The sequence below is a fragment of the Scophthalmus maximus genome, chromosome 22 (genome assembly GCF_022379125.1).
Source record: "Scophthalmus maximus strain ysfricsl-2021 chromosome 22, ASM2237912v1, whole genome shotgun sequence".
Taxonomy (NCBI): Eukaryota; Metazoa; Chordata; class Actinopteri; order Pleuronectiformes; family Scophthalmidae; genus Scophthalmus; species Scophthalmus maximus.
Genome location: NC_061536.1, coordinates 2,477,392 through 2,501,472, shown reverse-complemented (window position 1 = coordinate 2,501,472; position 24,081 = coordinate 2,477,392). Strand labels below are relative to the sequence as shown.

The window sequence follows — 24,081 nt, the reverse complement described above, 5'->3', positions numbered from 1 at the left end:
CCACAATTATTTTAAACAAAATAATTGAACACGTCCATTCTTTAGGGAGACATACATTATTTTCTTCTTCTGTACCCTTATCTCCAGCATGTTGTGCGTCAGTGTGGGAAGTCCAATTACGGAAAAGAGAACAATGTTCATGTTGGAATTAGTATTCTCTCTCTAAACATCACTATTAAGTCGCATATGAACAAAGAGTAGAACAGATGGGAGGCACGCATGCAGTGATGTGGTGTGTGTGTGTGTGTGTGTGTGTGTGTGTGTGTGTGTGTGTGTGCAGTTGTTTCTCTTATTAATCATATGTGATAACCAGAGCTCAGATTTACCTCATCTGTTGCCACATGGTGTTGGTCCCCACAGCAATGTGAATCGAACTCAGCCTGTGTAGCCTACACATTATGAAGACATCACACATCATCAGATAAGTAATCATCATTAAAGGTAAACAAGAAATACGGTGTCTATGTTATCTATGCCAATGGTTAGTCATTATATATTATACTTCTGGATCAGAACATCACCACACGGGCGGCTGGCAGCAAAGGTACAAGATCAGGTGAAATGTACATACAGGGGAAGCTGAGGCATATTGAGGAAGGAAGGAAGTAAGGAAGGACTATAAGAGGGAGAGACATATACTCATACATTCAGTTCCGGGGAAGTAAGGCGAAGGAGGGAATATGAAGTAGTCTGACACTAAGCTCCAGTTCTATCATCAAGATATTGTTAGTATATATTTTTGACATTTTATGTTAATATACTCACATATGAATGCCTGTATTGACAAATGAGGCTATATATACTAATTTTAATGTATATATAAATGAGTGTGTCCGCACAGTATATTGACATATGATTGACATAACAGTTAATGTATTTCGACATTTTGAGTGAATGTATATATATATATATATATTTCTGAGACGTAGTCTCTGAGTGAGAGTCTGCTGCCTGTTCCTCCAGTGCCTGTGTGGTTTTCCTCCCGGTGGCATGTCTTTGGACTCCACCCACAGTCCAAAGACATGCAGGTTGCAGTAGGTATTCTGGAGACTCTTAATTCCCTATATGTGAATGTGAGTGTAAATGTCAGTTTATCTTTGCGTGTCAGCCCTGTGAGACCTGTCCAGGTTGAGCCCTGGCTCTCGCTATGACATTCACACAGAGTGAATGTGAATGGCCTGTGCGAGGGAAGGTGATATTCTGTTCCTCTGCGTTCACATGTCGACTCTACAGTATGCATTGCAGCTGTTGACTAACACAGCAACACCTCTGCTCAGCATGTTAAGTAACTTGCCTGCACTCACCGAACTCTCAGAAAACTACAGAATAAAAACCTGAGCTCAGGACTGAGAAGTGAGGTTTCTGTGAAGCCACCTACTCAGTCCTACACAAGAGGAGGCTACAAATAAGAGTTTCTCTTCTTCTTCTTTTTCAAAGATAGCAAACAAATAAACTTTCAAGAAAGATGATAGGGCATCAGCTTTTCACAAAACTTTGAATGGAGCTTTATTTATTCATGAACTAGCAGGATATTTACCTTAAGAGAATCTCAGGACAAAAGACAGATTTTGAAACTTTGTTGCACATTCCCAATGTTTTCCTGCAGATTGCCAAAGCCATGTTGCCTTCGAGGAAACATCAAATGAGCAAGTGCTGTAAGGATTTTCAGGTTTCAGGAGGTTTGCAGAAAGACAAGTCGAAGCAGCCACGGAACAGTTTCAGCGGGAGACGTTTATTTCGAGATGTGGTTCACAGCCCAAAACGAAGACGAACCAAAGCGCATATGGGTGTACAGTTCTTTTGTGCCCAACATCTACGAAACAGGCCTGAGGTGTCACCTGTTCAATTGTTCACAACTAGGACACATCTGCGCCATCGTACTAGATGGCCTCAACAAGATACTGGTCACAGCGTGGACACGTCGGCGCCAGCATGATTATGTTTAGCATCAACAAGACTTTTTTCACGTCGCTTACAATCAGGACGCCTTCCGCCACTACAGTGCACACGTTCGTAATCGTTCCGGGATTGGTGAAAATAATGGCTGCACATCCTCATTAATAAAACACTATGGCACAGTTAGAGAAACAGAGGAAATAACTTGGCGCCTTCTGCTTCATGCCATTGGGTATTAACCCAAAATGCCATATTTTCCCTTGTATGGTAGAATAGCAAGTCAAAATGTTCCGCTTTTCTATTTACTTTTTTTTTCTTTTCTTTTTACTTAATGAAGTTTCACGCATCCCAGTTCAGTCGGCGCCCCGGGGGGGAGTTGAGGAAATGACTGTTAAAGAGAGTGCGAGAAACAAGTGAGCGTCGACAGTCATGAGGCGTGAAAAGTGACTAAAAACAGATTGTGTTTCACGGGCGTGCTGTGCGCAGGCTCCTCCAGGTCAACCCACATACTGTACAGCATGCAGGAACGGGAGCTGTGACCTCATACACAGGAGAGAGAGAGAGAGGGAGCTGTTTGTAGTTTAAAGTAAAACAACTACAGTAGCAGCACTGGTAAAAACAGGAGCACCGTGGGAGTTGCTGTGGCCTCGGCGCCTTGGACTCAACACAGATGTTTCCACGGGGCAAACAACACTTGCTGTCTGATGTTGACGCTGACCTATAGAAGTACAGCTTGAAATGGGTACCATACTTTGTGCGGGGAATAATAATCACTTTTTACATTCTTTTTTATTTGTGGTGTCAGGTGTGCTCCTTCCAGGACGGCACAACACTCAGACTATACCCACTAATGAGAAAATGGTGCTCACGTGAGAGAAAAATCTTGTGCTGCAAGATCTTAAAGTTCTACACGTGGAGCGCTTCGGCAGTGTGATCTCCATCATTCAAGTCAGCAGCATTTAATGAATGCTAAACACAATTGGACCGCCACTGGACTTTGACAGCCCGGCTGAAGCGTCTCCAAGCGAGTCAAATGTTGCACCCCGTTGAAGGTTTTTTACGGCAGCCGAGGATCAAATGAGTGTGCTTGTGGCGCGAGAGGTGTTGCTTGTGGTGACAAGAAACCCACAATTGGCATTCAGCCGTGCACTTCTCCCGAGCGCCGTTGAGCCCTCAAAAGCAGCATCCAGTTTATTGTTGAGGTTTTTTCCAGTCCCACAGATTCGCGGTATTGATTCAACCTCACTGCTTTCACTAAACCTTGTTTCCAACCGCAGTCGGCAGCTTTTTTGATAAATCAGCTTCATGCCGCCTGCCCCAGCATCAGGCACTCGACTAGAAGAGTTGGCGTTTAGCTGCTGAAAGTATTGGAGTAGCACTGCTACTATTACTGTTCCATGTCCAAATGTTATCATCTCCGCTTAGTGCGTTTTCATTGCATTGTCTGTCAGCATAGCAGAAGGTTTATTTAAAAAAGGGACACAGATGATCGAAGGAAGAAGCCATGGAATTTTGTTGCAGATCAGGGGGTTAAACTGGGCTGGGGCTGAGCTCTGACACCTCACAATCAAATCGTGCCCTGTCAGAGCTGAGTTGGGCAGTCAATTTTTCTCAGTGGCCTGAGGGGTCATGATCATCAAAATAGCTGTCCACAATGTTATGTCAATCAAAGATCAGTTCACTTCCCTTTGTGTTGGGTTGTGAGAACTATTTTCAAGTCACCAAATTTTAGAAGTTCCTTGTGTGTAACGTGTGCAAAATCTTATAGTAACAAACTGTACAGCTGTTTCAACTATGAAATAAATGGTTAAAAGATACAGTAAATCCATCTGAGATGTAGTGGAGACTATGAAGTAAAAGTAAAATCTAAGTAATTCATATTTGTGAATCAGTACATTAAATGCGCACACTGTAACATCCAGTTGGTTTTGTTTCTTGTAGCATTTCCTGTTTTATTTTGACATTATACTACTATTTCCTGTCTTCTCAGTGTCTGCACCTGTCACTTGATAATCACTCACCTGCCTGCACCTGATCACTTCCTGCCGCCTCGTTTTCCCTCCAGTAAACCCCCTACACACGTCTGTTTCTCCTCATTTTCCTCTCAGCTGCCTTCTCGTTGTTATTTGATTCAAGATTTGGGCCTGACATTGTTTGCATTTTTTCGGAATTACTTTTTTGTGTATGAGCAAACTGCATGTGAGCAAAGACTTTGCCTTTTGCTTACACCTTAGTCTCTTGTGTGTTCTCGGTGTGTGTGTGTGTGTGTGTCAGAGTCTCAAACACCTGCCAGTGACACACACACACACACACACACACACACACACACAACATTCCTTTGTCACCCCAATTAGCGGCAGCAAATAAAAAACTGCTTCAATTTGGGCATGTCCACGTTCCCATTTATTTCCTACAGTAGGTAGGAATATATAGGTGATCGCTGCCCTTGGCCCCACAGTGCCATTGAAAGCCTTCCTCCACGGTGGTCCTCATCTCTGAATGAATTTCAAACCTCGTTTTCATAGGTTTTTTATTCATTCTCTGATTTGACATTTCATCTTAAGCTATGGTCTACACTGATTCTCCATTTGACCTACAATGTAGACCCACAGTATTATTTTCCTTTGTTTCTCCCCGCGGAAAACATTTGTATATCAAAATGCTAATCAAGCCATTTTATCTGACTACCTTTAACATCTGGGCCGTTGGTCATCTTCTGCCTACACCTGTAACATTGTCCTCACAAATCAATAATGACTGAGGCATCACATTCAAACGGGTATCAAGGCTTTTCTCTGTTTGCTACTGCTGCTGACAGTCCCTCGGGCTTTCTATTTTATTCTAGTGATGTCTGACCCCATCATCAGGACCTGGTCATTGCTGACCTTGTGTGACGGCCCTGGCGGCTTTTTGCCTTGATGCCGCGTCTTTGTCTGCGCTGCACGTTTGAAGGAAACTCCAGCTCTAACTGGAAACACGTGGCCAGGGTTGTCAGGGTTTTTTAACCTGCTTGCCTGCCCACAGGTTCACTGAGCCTCCATGTGCCAAGCGTCGTCTTCCAGTTTGCTTTAACCTTCTGGTTTTGTTCAGCATTTGCAGCACATGCCTCACACATGCCAATGCATTCATACATCTTCTGCACACTGCTGATACTGACTCATCTCAAGGCTTCTTCGTACTATTTCATTTGTTAACTGTTAAATTAGTAGTCATTTTTGCCCCCCCGGCCTCTTCCTTGCTTTCACCAGCTCTTTTCCTTTACTGACTTTTTTCCTCTTCATCTCAGAGGATGACGAATCTTTAACAATGTGTTCAATCTAACATTCTGTGAATCTTCTGTCAAATACTAAAATACCTGAGGTAAATGACAGTGATTGGCCACTGTGTGGTCACAAAAAAACGAACCCAACATCTTCAACAGAAAACGAAATTCGAAAGAATATTAAAGACTTCGCCTTTCTTGTCCAGTCACACAGTGTTGTACAGCCTCTCCCGTGATGTCATCACTTGACCTTCCACCATACTAAGATGAACCAGGTATGGGTCAGGGATGCAGAAAGACAACTTGTGGTCAAATGCATATGGCAGGGTTTACCAGCACTGATGTGTGTCTATATCTGTAGCTTTCATGTACACAGTTTATATAGTGAACACGTATGAGTTTGAATTGCTTGAATTTAGGCTTATTGCAGAAACCTGAAGGATTTACTGTAAATAAGCACCATCTACGCAGTCAAATAAAAGCCATTCTTTTGGATGGATTGTGATCTTTTGGGCCAAACTACCTCCAGAGGTGATCAGGGACACATTGTGACCACACTGAACACGAGTACGTGTACATTTACACAAGTGTAAAAAGCAATTGTGTCGTCAATCCACATACAACATATGTGGGCAGAAATAGGAATCGCACGTGACTGTTCCAAACCAACGATGAAGCAGCGGCTTACAGCTAGCAGCCATTAGCCAGGAAAGACAATAGACTGTAATTAACAATGGAGGTAGTCACCCGATCCACAAAGTGAAGCCAATGCAGCAGTGCCTTAAGCCTGCATTCTCTGGAGTGTCCAGCAGATGGTGACTCCACTGGTTACAATAAGAAGTCTGTTTCTATAGAAGTCTATGAGAAAATGACTCTGCCTTTCGCTTGATTTATAATTCATTAAACATTTTCCTGAGGAGTTTATGATCTCATTCGCTAGTCAGTGAATTCTTCAATAATAATATTGACGCAGCTTCACAGATGGCTACCATCCTCTTCTATTGTTCTATGTTTTTTTTGTTGTTGATTGATTATTTTTGGACCTGTGCAAGAGGACGTGGTGATGTGAGCAATAATCCCTACTCAAGTCTTGGACCAATAACATGACCAAAATTTTCAATGACACAATTTAAAATGTTGTGGTCCATACATTTTATCACGCTCTACTTCTTGTTCTCCTCATTCAGTTTCCATTTTTGCTGCTTTTAGACTAGACTTTCAAAGTCCAGGTTTGGGTTGACACAAAGGTAAACAAGTCCCAGGGGAATTTACTGGCGAGGCTGCATATGAAGTAATACTATAAAGTGCAATTAAGAAACGATAGCAGAGCATACTGTGTTTCCTGTGACTATCCGCAAAAGAAAATTAAAACAGGAGTGCAATTTCTCCTGAGAGGTAGGTGGAAGTATGGACTAAAGACTGGTAACAATGACTAGAACATGTACCTAAACGTAAACCTGTGGATGCCACGGAACGCGGAGAAAACTTTTTCCGGCCCTGAAGGTCATTATTTCTACCCTCTCACAGTCACCGCTCCTGCAGACTGAATGCCTTTTGTTCAATCAGAATTAGTCTACGATGGAGGGAATTTGAGGCCACATTCATTTTCATTTTCTTTTCATTCAGAAGCCATGTCTTTGAAAAAGACAACAAGGTAAATATTGTTTTAATCGAATATAACGCCATGAGAAAAGAAAACACTGAATGAAAATGTTCTGCTTTCTCCCACTTGATGGATGTTTCAATCAAAGGCAGATTGTTAAATAAATTGTACAAGGCTTTACGGGGGCTCAAATATATTTGTGGAATGAAATGTTCATTAGGTAAGAATTTGTCTGTGCCAACAGAGAATGTTTTCAGTAATAGATAATAAATCATTTCAGCTTACATTATGCCTATTATATGTCCAGCTCTGCTGTCTGTCTGCCATTCCAGTTATTCCCCGTCCGCCGGCCTGTCCTGCTCCATCTTCCTCGCCACTGGACTTGGATTTCCTTGGCCGCCTCACTCCGTTGTCCAATCTGGCTCCACTCCCAACATCTTCACCTCATCAAGTTTACCAGAAATCTGTGTTTGATCTTTTTTTTTTTTACCATCACATCGCTGAGTCCTTTTTCAAAACTCTTTGCACACAGTCTCTGCTCAACAGAAGTCAATTGTCCCTGCTTTGACATAAAATGCATACAATAACCACAACTTTCAAGAATACTGAACTGTTTTGTAAGGTCAACTGAATCAACCCCAAAACCATAACACAAAACTTGTGTAAATTAGACATTTGGACATTTTGTTGTCTTTGTTGGACGGTTGATTGTCGAGACAGACATAGACTGTCTCGACATTCACAATACTGTGTGAATGTCAGATGGCAATGTCTCACCTGCTATTTACACAATGTATTTCCAACGCAGTATTATCTGACTGACTTATGCATGTTTTACACACATAATTGCAATATTAATATGTTCATGTCACAAGTGGCTACATGGACACTAGATTCGAACTCCTTTGGGACAAGGCATTTGACACAACGTTAACACAATTACAACAGAATGCAGTAATTCTCTCAATACCATGACCAAACATATATTTTATTTGCCACATTTGCCACGTCGTTATTTGAGGAAAAACAATGAAGACAATCTTTGGAGGCTGTATTCTCGCGGGACATAACACGTCTGATAAACACAACCTGTGTTATGCTGCTCATTCCTGATAAAAAAAGCTCTCAGCGGTTGTGTATTTTTTAATCAACAGAGAAATAAAACATACCATGAACCAATGCCTTTATTTAATGTGCTGTATGTCATGCCATTACAACAAATCCATTATAGTCAGGGCGAACATTTCCATTCTTTACTGTTAATCAGTCTATCACACACGCCGCTCTGTCTGTGCACAGAAAACTAACATGGTAGAATATAACTCAGTTAAATAACTTGTAACATCATAGTTGATGCAGCGTCTTTTTCCAACTTGCAAAATAAACCTTAATTGACAAATACATGAAACAAAAAAGTTCTAAAGGAGTGTTCAGAAACAAAGACCAGAGGTGGATAACTAATATAATGAAAAAAAAAATAACTGTGACAAGTATTCAGGCACTTATACTTTCGGGTCCTTGGCTACACTGTGCTTCAGTACATTGTACATGCATTTTATAGACTATCCTGATCCTGTCATGAGGAGTATGAAGTTGCCTCTACAAGACAAGGCTAAGGGGTGTAGCACATTCAAGAACAACCAATTAAAGGGATTTCAAGTATTTCACACAACATGGACGTTCCTATTTACATGTGATCCTAATGTTTTCTACCTACATATTCCCATTGCATATCCCCTAAGACGTCATTTTAACAACCATTACTGTACAGTACAAATTCTGTGACAAACAACTCAAACGTGAACTGAAAGGAAATTTCACAAGGTACCACCAACACCCATTATCCAACATGTCAACAACCATGCAGGATTTCTTTAGGTTATTATCTAAAGTAAGAAGTATTTTTGAAATAACCTTGTTAATTGAAAATAAAATGTATTGTACTTTTACACGTCAATGTTGTCTCTCGTGTAGCTTTCATTGTCTTTTTCTAATCCTATGCTTTGGTGGACTTCAGTGACTGAGATGAGAGAGAAGCCATTTGAGAAAATGACCGCATCAATTTTCTCTTCGCCCGCTGCCGGGAACATCACCGTCCACGGTGTTATTAAAGGGAAATGATCGATGCATTGGCAGCTTGACTTGAAATAAGATTGCGATGACTGAGATGACTGCATACTGTAGTCTGCAATCTCCATGTTTGACAAATCTGTTCTCCACTTGAAAAAGGTCTGTTAAGAAAAAGATATTTGAGTGTGTAATGGCAAAGCAAAAATTAACAATTACCATCTTAACTTTCAAGGACTGATTCAAAACACCAACAAGAAGTCGGGTGAAAAGGACATTTAGTCCTGTTCTTTCTTCTGATTTGTGCAGACATACTGTACATATACAATTGACACTGACAACAACTGACTAAAGACAACAGGTACAAACGTCAGACATTATAGACACAAATTTTTCTTTGACAAACAATCTCAACTCAAGGTCTACTTAGTGCACACAACCAGAATTTGAACATCTCACAGTTGCTGTGCTGCTCAAGCCGCACTTGTCCCTGACTGTTGTCATGTAGGCGTGAGGGGTGCACAAGCAACACAACTGATCTCAGACAAGATGTGCTGATCACAAGATGACTTTGGAGCAAATGACCGTGATAGCTAATGAACACGTGAGAAGTCATGGAGCTCATGTCATGATCAGGACAGAACTGCTTCAAACTACAGGACCTTTTCTGACAGATGGCAGAGCATATTTCATACGGTCGTCAGGGTTTTTGTCTCTTATCTAAGAAATTTGTTTGGGGCGGACTGATATTGGCAAAAATTGTGTAGTCTGCTGTGACCCTTTAAAGCTTATTCCAGAGCATTCACTTGCAATGCAAGTCTTTTTCCGCAGATTGAGTTTGCTCGGTTATCCAGGAGTATCATCATGACCTACAAGAAATTAAGAAATTAAAAACACCAGACAAAAGGCCAATATTAGACTTGTCTGCAATATCCTGGAATGGCAAAGTTCTTTACTCTCTATGCCAACAGTTGCTTTCTTCAATATCTGTGCCTGGTATGGTTTAAGTTAGAGAAAGCTTGTTGCTAAGGCATAGTGTTAGGTGACTACAACACTTGGTTATGGTTAGGGAAAGCTCATGGTTAGGGTTAATAAAATGCCCAAGGGACTCAAATCGTGTCTCCTAAATCATAGACAGACATGGTACATAACCTTCCATCACACCAACCTACAGATTTTACTTGTCGACTTGCTACCCAAAGGGCATACTACGTCCTTTACTGTCGCTGAACGTTGGCATTCGATGTAAAAGAGTGACTTGCAGAATTAACCAATGTAAATTGGCACTGGGCTGGTTCAAAAATTTGGTCTCTAGTGTTGGACGCAAATTGCCTCCTTGATCTTTCTCCAGCCATCTACTGAAAATTGGTTGATGATTGGACCCATTCCCAGTCAAGGCTGTGAGCAGTTTGGCTTTAGTGTACAAAGTGTACACAGTTGTCTTGTATTCTTACTGCATCAATTTGTGCTGTCCCCCATAGCTTCTGCACAGGAGGCCGGAGGCAGCCTTGTCCTGTCGAGCCATGCAAGTGAGTCCCACTAGGATGCTTCTGGCTGTCCCTGTTGATTTAGCATTGTTCATCCGACTCCTTTTGAGTAGATCCAGTATATGACCAATTTCTGTCATCTGATCAAAGTTCCATACACTCATGAAGACTGTGGGATAAAAACAATAGCTCAGAGAAAGTTAGTAATTGGACCTTGAGTTAATGTTGTTTTGGTGGTAAAGAAGGAGATTTTTTTTAGGAAACCTTAAAATGCTGTTGAATATCTGCTGTCTAATACATATATGTTTCAAAACAATCAGGGTCTTCATCAGTTACAGCACAATTACCAAACAAATACTATAGTTTCTGCCAATATTCATATCCAGAACTAATTTAAATGCACAGCTTGACTTTTCTTCCACATAATCTACATATTTATCTGCACTAAAATATTAGTGGGTCGCAGATTTGATGTGTTTGTCAGGGCCAAATTTTTAAAGTTTAAGGGCTTTTAAGTTCTTATTGTACTTTTGCACATGAATGTTCTTGTGGCAAGTCATATGGATATCAATTGGAAGGATTCAGGGTCTGACGTTGTTTTTGGTATGGCAATTTATTGTCGTCACCATGACAAAAGGTCTGTTTGTCATTATAATGAAAATGCTTCCACATACGAAATGCTAAACGTTTCACCTTATAACGTATTTTTTTTTATCATTGCTACATACCAAAATATTCCATTCCGATACGAACCATTTCTTGTATGAAATGAAACTTTGTTAATATGTCAATAAACTTGTGATTATATGTTACATATGTGGGTTTCAATCCATCGCCCAAATACAATTGCAAATTTCAATTATTATTTTATTGTTGCCATGGCTGTGAAACTTGATTTCTTGATGTCATTCATGTCCCCTCAAGAGTGAAAATGCTTGCTTAATATCACATCATTCATCATCAGTATCGCATATTTTTGATATTTCTTAACACAAAATTTATTTTTTGCTTCGCAAAAATGGGCTTCCATAGAATCCAGTTTTCTCTCTAGCCACAGAGAGTATTTCAGTGAAATCTGTCTCTTTTGCCAATTTGTGAAGACAGATCAGCATCTGCATTTCCCACATTCAAAGCTTTAATAGACTAAAATATTACACAATGTATAGATCATTAGTCTCCGTAGAAACACATTGAATTCCGATGGGGAAATTTCTGCATCTCGGTAATATCTACAATTTGTATGTTGTAATTTACGTTTTGATTTTATGGGGCATTGAAGATGCACTTAGTTTAATAAGTGGTTCCAAAACTCAATGCACATCATGTGTGATTTTATTTACCAAAATAAGGGCTCTAGGAAATGGGAGTATAGGGTGTCACATCTTAAAAATATATTCAAAAATTCCAAATTTTCATTTAAAAACAGCCATTTTCATGCCTATTTAAACCTGAGATTCAACTTTTCATAACTCCATAATCAATTTCTGTAGAAAAGATAAAGTTGGTATTGGACTACTTTTTGGCCTCCCTTCTCGTCTTACCTCAGATCAGTCATGAGCAAACCCTGGTTAAGGACATAGAACAACATTTCCAAAATACAAAGATTTATCAGCAGTTTGATGCTCACATCACGAGTCGTACAAATAGTAAACACTTTAAAAGTGGGTCATGTTACATAAACATTTTGGTGTTCATTAGGTTTGTGGTGGACACTGTGACACAGCTTTCAGACAACAGTGCTAATGTCATCAGCCTCATCAGGTTTCTTGGGCTTGCTAGGAAGAGACTTGAGGTACTCCAGGTGGCGGCGGGCGTCCTCCTGGTTCTGCCGTACATAATATACCACATACGAAATGACCATGGCAAACCAACCAAACATGGTCACCAGCATAGCATAGTCTGTGGTCCTTTTGGCCAGGTTACAGAGGTCAGTATCCACCGCCAAGAAAGGTCTTCCCTCCTGGTCGCGTAGCTCTGAGCTCCTGCAGAGAACCCGGGCAGCAGCTTCGTGGTTGTGGGCCATTCCACTGATAGCTTGCTGGAGGGCGCAATCGCAATGCCAGGGGTTATCATCCACAATGACGCGGGCCTTCAGCCGAGCAAAGGCATCCTTGTGTACGCTAGTAATACGGTTGTGGGAGAGGTCCAGCACCTGTAAAGTCGCCTCTATACCACTGAAGGCTGCTTCCCCTAAAGTCTCCACCGCGTTGTATGAAAGATTGAGCTCCCTCAACAGCCTAAGTCCATGGAAGGTTTGATCGGGCACCGCTCCTATTTGGTTGTGATCCAGCCTTAGAAGGACGGTGTCAACAGGGAGGCTGGGGGGGATCTCTTTGAGGCGGGACTGGCTGCAGGTAACGTTGAGGCCGTGGAGGTGGGGGTCGCGTTGGCAGATGCAGCCCTTTGGACACATGCTGGCCGAGGGGAAGCACAGGGCCATGAGGACAAGGCTCTGAAGGAGCAGGCACATGGGGATGGAGCGCGACAGCCACAAGTCCAGCAGATTCATACTGACTGGCCTTCAGCAGCATCCCGCCTGGGGTCACAACTCCTCCACTGGTCCCTTACACACATCGCATAGTGGCGGCTGGTCCTCACAGTCTGCTCTCTGGAGACACTGATGTGTGAACTGATATCATCATGCCGGTTTCAGGCCTGAAACAAGATCAAACAGACAAGTTGAGCCATGAATGTTTTAATTCTTATAAAACTCAATTCAATTGTTCTGTTCTTAAGTGTCACTATCATGGGCCTTTCAAATGTGGATAAACGCTTTAGCTTGAATTGAATTGACAACTGACAGGCACATTTCACAGGTTCACTGCATAGGAGCTGTATGTTTTAAAAAAAATGTAAATGTTAAAATCTACTTGGCCTTGATAAACAGAGTGGAAGTAGAGGTTGCAAGCTGGAAAAAATGAAATTGGTCACATTTGCCACCAACAAGAGAATTATGAGAATTAAAATATATTTGGAAAAATTGTTTTCATATCCAATTAAGCACATTAACTCATCTTTGGAAAAGGCAAAAACTACATCATGGGGTTAAGTTTTTTTTTCAAATTTCTTCCAGGCTTTTTAAGAGCTGTCTTTGGAACAAAACACCATATTAATATCTATTGCCATTCAGAGCTGAAAAGATCAATATCAATCTCATGTTGAAGCGTTGATGCAACATTCATGTCATAGCTTAATTATCGTAATTACCAGTTTCCAAGTCTAAGGCCAGGACCACGGGAAATAGACACTCGAACACTCACAGCCATGGCAATTAAAGACAAATTGAATGGATATTGTTTCATATTGTCAATTCCCAGTATTGTTTTGGCTTCCATTACCACCTCAGTAATGGTACAACCATCTTAAGTTGTCTTAAGACAAATTTACTTGTAGAGCACATTTCAACAACAAGGCAATTCAAGGTGAAGTAGACCTTGAGTCCTTCAGTATGTCTGCCACGATATACTCCGTGACCATCATAAACATCGGGCACTGTGGCATCTTACTCTGTTCAGCCTTGTTTGACATAGAGCACACATGTAAAAGCAAATATATATATATATACATATATATAAACACAAACATATAAGAACAAATATATATTGGATAATTATAAAAAATGTAATTGTGCGAAAAGGCCTGACAAGAGCCAGTAACTGATTGGCTGACAGCTACACAGCAGTACCAGAATACAGGTGAGTGTTCAGTCGCCATCACCCCGTCATCGCTGGGAGGCATTGAAACATCTTATTACCTGGGGGACAAACGACTTTCTCAGTCTGTCAGTGGAGCAGGACTGAGACAGCAGTCAGCTACTCAATGTGCTTCTCTGCCGAGTGAAGGTGCTGTGCAGTGGGTGGTGGGCATTGTCCGTGATAGAACAGCAGTTTGTTTGGTGTCTTTCGCTCCGTTACTGTGATGAATGAGGACCAATGCCAAACAGGACTGGCATCTCAACGGTTCTAACTTTAAAGTTAAATGCTTATTTCAGCATGCTACCATGCCTAGATGATAGCGTTAAAAGCTGATGTTTAGAAGGCAATTCGTGTTCACAATCTTAGTTAAACATAAAACAATTTATCAGCACAAAAACCCCCACAAATTACAGCTGGTGCTGATGGGAATGTCATTAGTTTTGCCAGCATTTTATCCTAAACAGATAAATTAAAATTGTAACCAGATGATGGAAGTAGATGAAAGGTCAGTAGAAATTTGCCAAGGGGGAACATTATGGGCCCTATCTTACATCCGGTGGAAAGCGGCTCTAAGCACAGCTCAAGTGGCAGAAAAATGCAATGCACTGCAATGTTGGTGCATTGCCATGATGAGATGGTGGAAAGCAAATGCTCTTAGACCAATAAAGACCTGGTCAGAAGTCAGTGACGCAGTTTATCACTATCATTTTAAGGTGCATCATTGAGATATGCACCTATATAGGCCCGTGCTCATCACGTATACACACTATTGTTGCACACAGATTGTCTCAAGTGACAGATGACTTTTTCTCTTACTACCAGGCTATTATAATAACTAGCAATCCACCCTTTTTAATGTGAATGGGAGATGGCACTGACTAGTATATTGTGTGTTGTGCCAAAAACACACCCATGACTAATGAAGAGGTTGTTAAACCTTTTGTACCACGCTGCTGGCGCAACAACCTTTAATGCCACCATTAAACTAACAAACATGGATTTGGATATGCCCTTGATGAACTTGCTCCTTGCACAAAGAGCCCAGAATCCGAACCAAATTTCATGCAAAGCCATCAAACAGTGCCAACATGGGTTAAGACATTTCACTGTAAAATACAAATGTCAAACTCATGGTGGTACTAGGGGAAAAGTCACTTGGTCTTCAGGATATTTCTTCTTCTTTTTTTTGACCTGCTGGTGGCGCTTGATGGAAAATGGGGAAAGCACCAGAGCGCCATGAATGTCTTTACAGAATGAGTCCATTAGATTTTGAAACATTCCAGTCTCAACCAAAGTGATGGACTGACTGACACAGCCATCCCTTGGAGTCACACAGCCACCGTGACTAACAAAAAGAAAAGTGCTGTCAAATGGAATTGGCCGCCTTTAGCGTGAGGGCTCTTTCAGATGACATGAATATTATGCTAAAGTTTAAGTCATTATTTTTTTTATCTGCTTAACCAGAAGCCTTGTTTAAGGGTTTTAAGACCTTAAGATTGCAAGTCATATTGTGCCCCTGTGATGCATATTCTTGAACATGTAGTAAAAACTAGCAATTATGTATTGTGGGGGTATATCTAAAGCCTGATACATCTCAAGTCTGAGAGAAATAATTGTTCAAAGACTGCAACAATACACCAACAATCCACACCATTGCAATTGGTGACATGTTCATTACCGTGACCAGACACATGCCGTAGTTAATTTTAACTCACACATTGCCCACTGGAGCACCACATGTGGAGTCTTTCCTTCCAAAACTAAATCTATATATTTAGGTGGGAACTAAATGGTTATGTGTGCCAAACACAGAATATGGATGAGGTCATAGGATGAAAGACACACACAGTACTAGTCTTAATTTTTAATGGGACTTTATTCAAAATATAGCTTTGATTATTTTGGACTTTACATTGTGCTCACATGGTGCATATAGGTTGTGTTCCGTTGTGTGGTTTTTGCTGTCAATTTTCAACAAACTAAAGTTAACTGAAAACATAGAAAACCTGAGGGCAGGTAGTTTTCTAACATAGGAGCATTGGTTGGTCTCTGAGCTAATTATGAAGATGCCATTTAAAGTCGAATGTATGTAATGTAATAGCGGAACCTTGAGGGGCGTCAAAGTCCACAATCCACCCACTGCTGCAGGTGGGGGCTGGGGGCTCTGACTGATTAACATGTAACTTGGGAGATGCTGGATCAACAACAAGTTAGAACAAGTAATGCTTTAATTTTTTGTATATTCAAGTTTATCAAAAATAAAGGATTGGCATTTAACCAAGCAAACATAAAAGCTGAAAATAAATAGTGGAAAGTGGATTGGTCGGGTCAACTTTATTAATCTGTTACAGATCTGCATTATATCAGAATGATACAGCACAAATCTAAGTTAGTTCATCTAAAAGGGCAGTGAAATGGACAAAAAGAAACGTAGAAAGTCTAACATCTCCATTTCTGACCTTGGCAGCAAATGCAGTCCCCCCAAAAATCCATATAAAATGTTGAGGCCAACAGAGACATTTTTTCCCCAATTATTAAATAATATTTCTCAATAGAGTTCAAAGTTCTTCACACAGCCAGTACAGCAGCTGTCAGTGTGTGCTAAATTGTAGATCAGGCCCACAAAATTACTGTAAATAGTTCAACTATGTTTGTGCATTAAGATATTGGAAATGCAAAATAATATCATACCTGTATTTTTAGCCTACAGTAAGCTGGGCACAGATACTCCTCCTGATCTAGAACTCATGTTTGCCAAAGATATTTTGATCTAAATCTTGAATTTTCTGACAAGTGTATGAGCATCTTTGGTCCAGTGCATTAATGCTAACAAATGCATTGCAGGCATGCCCTGGAAGCTCTTTCGTCTTATTAGTGTAGATTGTGTTTTGGGGTCTGCTCCTGCTCCAGTTTCTGTGTTTTGTAAACTACCAAAAGTGACAATATCTACAGCAACGCTACCCTAACCCTATCACAGTCTTGTCTTGACCTTAACTAAGTAGTTAGTTTTAGTCATCCAACCTTAACCAAACTTAAGGTATAGAAAAAAGCGCATGTGAACCATTTTTAGTCCTGCTGGTTGCCTTTGGATGGCCATTTGACAAATGTCCCTTTATATTACATATGTGTTTCTTTTGTTCAGCTGTGATGTCTTTTGTCCTTCAAATATTACTAAATTGTATAAAATGCATGCACATAAAAATCTCCAACCGAGTTGGTGTGAAACAGGAAGGGCACAGCTGGGGAAAGTTCAAAACCCTGCCCATCGTGAGAGGGACTGACAGCTTCTGTTCTGTTCTTGTTCTGTGCAGTTGATGTTATGCCACCAAAACTGCTGTGCTGTGCTGGCTTAATGAAGCCCTTTCTTGATTTCAGACACAGAATGTTCTGTTCTCTGTTCTCTTTTCCTTCCTGAGGCATATCTGCAGATAACCTTCAGGTCTGTAGTTACATTCCCTCATTTCCAGCGGAAGTATCTGTTATATTTGAAACTAATCCATAGTTCAGTATGTGTAAATCTCTATGTTGCATTTGGTTAAGACCCAAATTGAACACAGGAGGGTTGCCAGTGGATTCCTTACACATGGGGATTTGTATAAAACTCTACGAACTCAAATTTTTTTTAGAAGGTGGAAAGTATCTACACTGAATTTCGATCAGTATGTGCAACTGAGACATCTCTTGTCTAAGGTCAGAGGTTCTCGGGCAACGCCTCCCACTTCTTTATTGATTACACACCAGTCAATTAAGGTGAAAGAGAGTAATAAAAGAAAGCTACCAAGGGGTGTCAGAACGAGTCACACTCAATTTAAAACGGGGAAAAAAAGGAGAAAAAAACAAACCTGTTTTTACTGGAGTCTATTAATGCTGGATAGACCTGACTTATAGACGCTACAGTTAAAGTAAGGTTTGAAACATCATCTGGAATATTAATTATTAATATGAGTTTTGGCAGCAAATCCATGGCCATAGAAAAAGATTATATAGACGTGTAGTTGTAAAAAAGACTGTTGATCAGTAAGCCCTGGTTTGGTGATTTGTAGGTTATAAGTCATCTTAATATTTTCATTAAATCTCGCTACATTTGTGAAGAAAGTTCATTCACATTAGATAGGTTGCATCTTGGGGTCGCTGAGTGCTTCATATGAACTTGTTTGCATGAAAAACACTACATTTAAAATCCAAAATGTTTTTATATGTTCTTGGCAGACTTGAAGGCATAGTGGCACAATTGCCTTGTGACCGCGTGGCGCTGCCTCCCAGGTCTCTCCAAGAACGCTTTCTTGTAGATGCCTTTGTAGTTTTTAAAGCAAAGAGTCACTCAAATGGGGAACATGGTGCGAACTCTTGTGCTGTTGCACACATAAGAAGTGATGGGGCCCCCCTCACAGCTGGCAGACCACAGTGTGAGCTGGAGGTGATCGCTGAAGCACACCGAAGTCCTTAGTCGTTGTTTCCACAGCCTTTTAAAGACTATATTTCAGTGTGAAGCAGGTTTTCACTACAAACTGAAAATTAGTCATTAAAATGTTGTCGGAGAAGAAGGACCTAAATGGCTTATCGACTAGGTAATAGGAAAAGGAAAAGGAAAAGCAGCAGGGAAATTAAAATGCAAATGGGAAAAGGCAATTGTCCTTTTAAACGCCTGATTCAAATCTCTACTGTATTTCAAAAATCAATAGATTTTGGAAATTCAAGAATTTATTTATTATAAATTATTTGATGTATTTTTAATGCTACAGTGTCTGATATTTAGAAGAACTTATTCACATAAATTTAATATATTGTCGATAACTATGTGTTCATATATGTATAATCACCTGCAACACAGAACCAATCTTTTTCAACTCTGAATGAGTTAAATATAGTTACATGAGGTGGACCCAACCTCCGTGTAAGTTGGCATGTTTTCTACGTCGTGTTGAATAGGGTTCAGCACAAAACGGTCCAGAATACGTCACGTTGAATTTTCAGGGTTGCCAGAAACCAGAAATGGAATTAGCAGTGCGCCACCATAGAGTGTCCCCTGTTGGGTGCTCAGTTGGTTGCGGTTTGCAACTTTACCACCAGATGCCGCCAGAATATTACAAAAATTACACAATGGGGCTTTATATAGTGTACATATAGACTGTTTTGCCATGGCTTTTTTATTTAATTTATTGTCAGATTCATATTTCATTTGTAAATTCTTAACAATAATTCAATCAAATAATAATGATAAAATAATGCATTACGTTAAATTTAGATTCCTATAATTCATAAATAAATAGATGTGCCCCCTTTTATTGTACAATTAGTTAGTAATTAATTGAAATGCTTTATTGCTATTTTAATGTCACTTGTTGTCCTCCATATGGAAACGGATCAGTTAATAAGGTGAAAAATATTCATTGTTGTGTTTACAGCTTGTTCTGCCGTTCCCAAGTAGAAAAATCAATCAATGTTGCTTTAAAGAATCAATCTTCACATTACTGTAACACATTGTCCCTGCATTGGATGGAACAGTAAGCAGGGCTTAGGAAAGCAAGATTATTGCATCAACCTGTCAATATGCAATTGTGCAAACTTAAAATGAATATACATACACATCAATAAACACAGTCTGCCACTGTGTAATAGCGGACGAGCAATTGCCCCGCGCCTAAAGTCGCCTGCAATCAGTATGTTTGTGCTTTTCCCAACCATGGGAGGAGATCGCAATCAAAGGATGATTAGCCTGCCAATGAGAGGCATTTACTGTCCCTCTGCTCACCACTGGCTTTTTTCCCCCCAGCGGGATGGATTACAAGGCCTCACTGGCGGCAGGAACACACTAGAATCTGCAAAGCCGCTTCACCGCTCTTCCCTCGCCTTTAAGGATGAGGGATTACATGCTGTCTATCAGCAGAGAGGCTGACATGTCAATGGACAACACTGTTTTTATGTATACCAGTGAATGCATTTGAGACATCGGTGGAAAGGCCAATAAGATTAAAGTTAAGGCAGCTACTCTGGTCAAACATGTTGAAACGATCACTTAAAGAGTAATTATATAGTTTCAGTTGATGAGGAGAAAGCTACACTAATGATTATCTGTATGTTATTAATGAGCATGTATAATGTGAAAGGGGTCTGCGCTTCCCCGCAGCGCTTTTTTCTGGCTTTTCTTCTTTCAGCTCAGTGTTTTATGATCTGCTGTTACACTGTTTTGGTTCTATCGCACTGCTCATCATCGCCGTCATTTCCAGTCACAGCAGGCGGCGGTTTTCAGCCCAAAAGGCGCCGATACGGCATCAGGCAGACAAAGTCAGTGAACACAGTGGAGCATTTGAAGAGCCTGATATTCTTCTGATGAGACCACGCCGAGCGCGGGGGTGGGGGGTGGGGGGGGGGGTGAATATTAAACGTTGAGACAAGACGAGGCTCTGAATGCTAATGTTGCTCTGTGTCAGCTGTCAACTGTTTATGCATTTGCGGTAACAACTTTAAAAGGTGACACTGACAATGTTGTGTTTACAGCTGGTTCCGCTTACCCTGAGCGACCAAGACAACAAAGATAATCGATGAATGCAGCTTTAATGAACATCAACAACATATTCCACCACCAGACAGGATGAGTATTATACAGTGGCTTCATAAAGTATTCAGAACCTTTCCCTCACAAAGCTGTGTGGTAGAGAAAAAAATTCATTTTTAATGGCTACCATCCACTTTTTTGCCCATCAATCTCTGCACAATACTCCACGATAATAAAGCGAAAAATTTGTTTGTTTTGTTTTGTAATATATTAGAAAATGAAAAATTGAAGTAGGCTTATAAACGATATTCAGACCCATAAGCCCATTTTGCAGACTTGGGCAGTTTTATCTCATTCTTGCTGGCAGAACCTCTCGAACTCAATTAGACTGAATGCGAAGCGTCTGTGGATTGTCATCTTCAGGTCTGTCGGATGTTTGATGCGGCCCACGCGCTCAGGATTAGGGTAGGGACTTCTGGTCGTACAGAAGTAAGTGTGGATTCATCCAAACTGGGTTTGGGTTTGGGGGGGGGGGGGGGGGGGGGGGGTCAATGTTACATTAGAAGCTTTTCCTTAATCGAGCACAGTCTCAGAATCACACAACTTTACTGATTCAAACACGGAAACAACAAATCAAGATATGAAGACAAAAGAAGGCTCAGAATAAGATAGTCAGTGCTATGAAAACACTTCATCTGGCACAAAAGGAAGTATTAAGGTCTGACACCAAGCTCATGACGGTATAACATTTTGTCAGTTATATTCCTGGTGGAGGGCTTTGAAAACATTCTGACCTTCATGTTGGGTAATTAAATTTACAGAAATAAAGCATATAACTGAACTGAATAAATTATTAATAAATAGATCATCATTCATAGATCAATTCTGTTCCGCAGGTCTCCTCGTCTGCAGACAGTTACAGTAACTATTTTGATAGCAGATTAATTGAGTCAATCATTTTTAATGATCAACATTGGCAGAGGATTGTCACTGAGGACCTCCTGCCGGATCAAACAAGACTGAAGGCGTCACTTTGGACTGGGATCTTGTGATGGGCTTTTTTATTTTGTATTATTTAAAACATTTTTCGGACATTTTATAGATAAAAACAAGTGGTCGGTTAAACAAGAAAATAATTGACCGTGAAACCTCGGATATGGCTCCTCTCCTCTGCAAATAGTCAATTCAAGAATTCTAATATGAACACACTATTGTACAAACTGTATCACGGATGTGAAGTTCCCACTGGCAAATATGCTCAATAGTTTTGAATGAGATTTGACTCTATGCCTTTGGATCCAAGCTTTTAGATTCCCCTGTTATTCCAACAATGGTAAATGGACTTTATTTACATGGCGCTTTTCTAGACACACAGACCACTCATAGCGCTTGACAGGAATGTCCCATCCACCCATTCACACACTTTCACGCAGCGCTGCTATTTACCGCGCACTTTTCTGCCACGTGCATACACATTCATACGCTGTCGGAGGAGCCGTCAGAGGCGAGTAAGGGCTAAGTGTCTCGCCCAAGGACACAACGGCATGTGGACTGGGGGAGGTTGGGATCCAAACGCCAACCTTCGGCCGAACGACTCGACCTCCTGAGCCTGTCCTTCGAGGGGGGGGGGGGGGCAGGCACCTTCTGAAAACAAGCTATGTCCCAAAGTTATTGAAATGCCGTTTGGCTCTGAATAATTACTTACACTGTGTCTGGAAAAATACAGCACTAGATGGATTGATTTGAACTGGGCCCGTCTCTCATTCAGGTCCCCGATCAGGCGAGACTATGGAGTGTGGCTGCTGTGAATGTGGCCGGGGAGGCATGAGATGATCAAACCTGAACGGGCTCCGCTCCTCCTGACCCCGAGGGCCACACCGAGGGCCCCTGGAAGATCCAGCTGTCGCCTGCTGGACCGACTATTTCACCGCCGCTTTGCGAATTTCACAGACAATCGGGGCTCCGTTGAACACAGCATCTGTCCGTCCTGCAGGACCAGGACCAACAGCGGCAGACAGCACAACCACCAGCTCCTGAATCAGCCTCCATGTGGCACGGCCTCGGGACTGGGGCCCCGTTTCACACAACAGAAAAAAAAATGAATGCAAAGAGAACGTCACCCAAAAGTCCCTCGACTGATTTCTCAATTTGACAGGTCCGTGGTCCAATGATGTTTCAACTTTTCATGAATCCATCGCACTGGTCGCTGCCGGCAGCCCTTGCGCTGTGGCAAGGGTGCCAAAGAAGACCCGCAGGCGGAAGAAGCAGGAGGAAAGTTGGACATTGCACACAAACAAAATTAAGAAAATCACCTGTGATTGCGATTTTTTTTTGGGGGGGGGGGCAATTACTGCACGCCGAATTAATGTGCGGCTTTTGATCGCTCGACGTGTCTGGTTTGTTCACCATTCACACGTCGCGTCGTCTCGGCAATGGCCAGCAGACACGTCAAATTGCGTTTTTCGCAATGGCGTCCGGCGGGACGTCGCCTGTGAAAACATCACGCACCAGAACACCTGAGCTGCCGACAGACACCGAACCTCCCCCCCCCCCCCCCCAAAAAAAAGAAAGAAAGAAGCTTTGCGTTTGTCGGCTGATAAAAAGTCTACATTTGGAAGAAAAAAAAAATCCCACGTTTAAATCACGAATTCAATCGAAGAAGAAGAAGAAGAGAGAAAAAAAAACACATTCCTTCACGCAATGAATATATGACGGCAGCGACCGCAGCGGTGGACAGACATCGGCACGAGCATCACGCAGGAGAGCAACAGGCGCGACACACACACACACACACAGAGACACAGACACACACACACACAGACACACACACGCACACACACGTCCGCTCACCGGCAGTCACGGTGATCGGCTGCAGCCACGCAGGTCATGTCCCGTGGCCGGCGTGGAGACCCGTCCGCTCGGGTACCCGCTCGCTGACGCACAAGTCGCAGTGGGAACTCGCATGCTCACCTCGCGCAGGAGAGGAGAGGAGCGGCGCGGAGCGACTGGCGAGGCGGGGAGGGGAGGGGAGGGGAGGAGGGGCGGGGAGCGGGGGGGGGTTTCGCCGCGTGAAGGCGCCGGCTCACGGGGCGCCGCGGCCGCTTCCGCCGCGCGCTTTCAGCGTAAAACCGGCCGGCGCAGTTGGCGCGCAGGTTACGCGCGCTGATGTAAGTGCCCCGTGCGTTTTTACATTATTGGATGGACTCATGCATTCTCACCCACCCGAGACGAAGAGGTGGACACCTGTGGGTGTGGCTTTCTGGATGAGAAACTGAAGTGGATCTGCGCTACAGCCACATGCAGGGGTGTATGCGACAAATTCTGGGCTTACTAGGCATTTTTGGCGCCCTAGGCCAAATTATGACCAATGGTCAATCGCCGACAAAGGCGCGTTGTTCTCCTGTTCACGGTTCTGTCTGAGTCGAGTTTCACCGAACTCTGAATATTCAGGTGAACTGCCCCCGCAGACCCCACAACGCCTCCTCTCCCGTCCCTTGGTCCGTCGCCCCCCACGCAGATCTGCGCAGCCTCGCCGGGGATCGTCACGTCCCCCCCCCCCACGGCGGATATGGTAA

At 42.0% G+C, this 24,081-nt stretch overlaps 1 protein-coding gene across 2 annotated transcripts; it reads right to left on the bottom strand.

Annotated features, from left to right (window-relative positions):
* Window positions 1-7,927: 7,927 nt before the first annotated feature.
* lrrc3b (leucine rich repeat containing 3B) lies at window positions 7,928-23,532 on the bottom strand. 2 transcript variants are annotated; one of them, XM_035621279.2, is made up of 3 exons: window positions 23,357-23,532; window positions 22,346-22,572; window positions 7,928-12,970 (listed from the first exon to the last, which is right to left on the bottom strand). In XM_035621279.2, the coding sequence occupies exon 3, from the start codon at window positions 12,822-12,824 to the stop codon at window positions 12,042-12,044; it is 783 nt and encodes a 260-aa protein (XP_035477172.1). In that variant the 5' UTR covers window positions 12,825-12,970; window positions 22,346-22,572; window positions 23,357-23,532; the 3' UTR covers window positions 7,928-12,041. The 2 variants fall into 2 exon arrangements, with proteins under 2 accessions (XP_035477172.1, XP_035477171.1); XM_035621278.2 differs by lacking the exon at window positions 22,346-22,572.
* Window positions 23,533-24,081: the final 549 nt, after the last annotated feature.

Coding starts and splice junctions, on each gene's coding strand:
- lrrc3b (XM_035621279.2), bottom strand. CDS start 12,824: ATGAATCTGCTGGACTTGTGGCTGTCGCGCTCCATCCCCATGTGCCTG.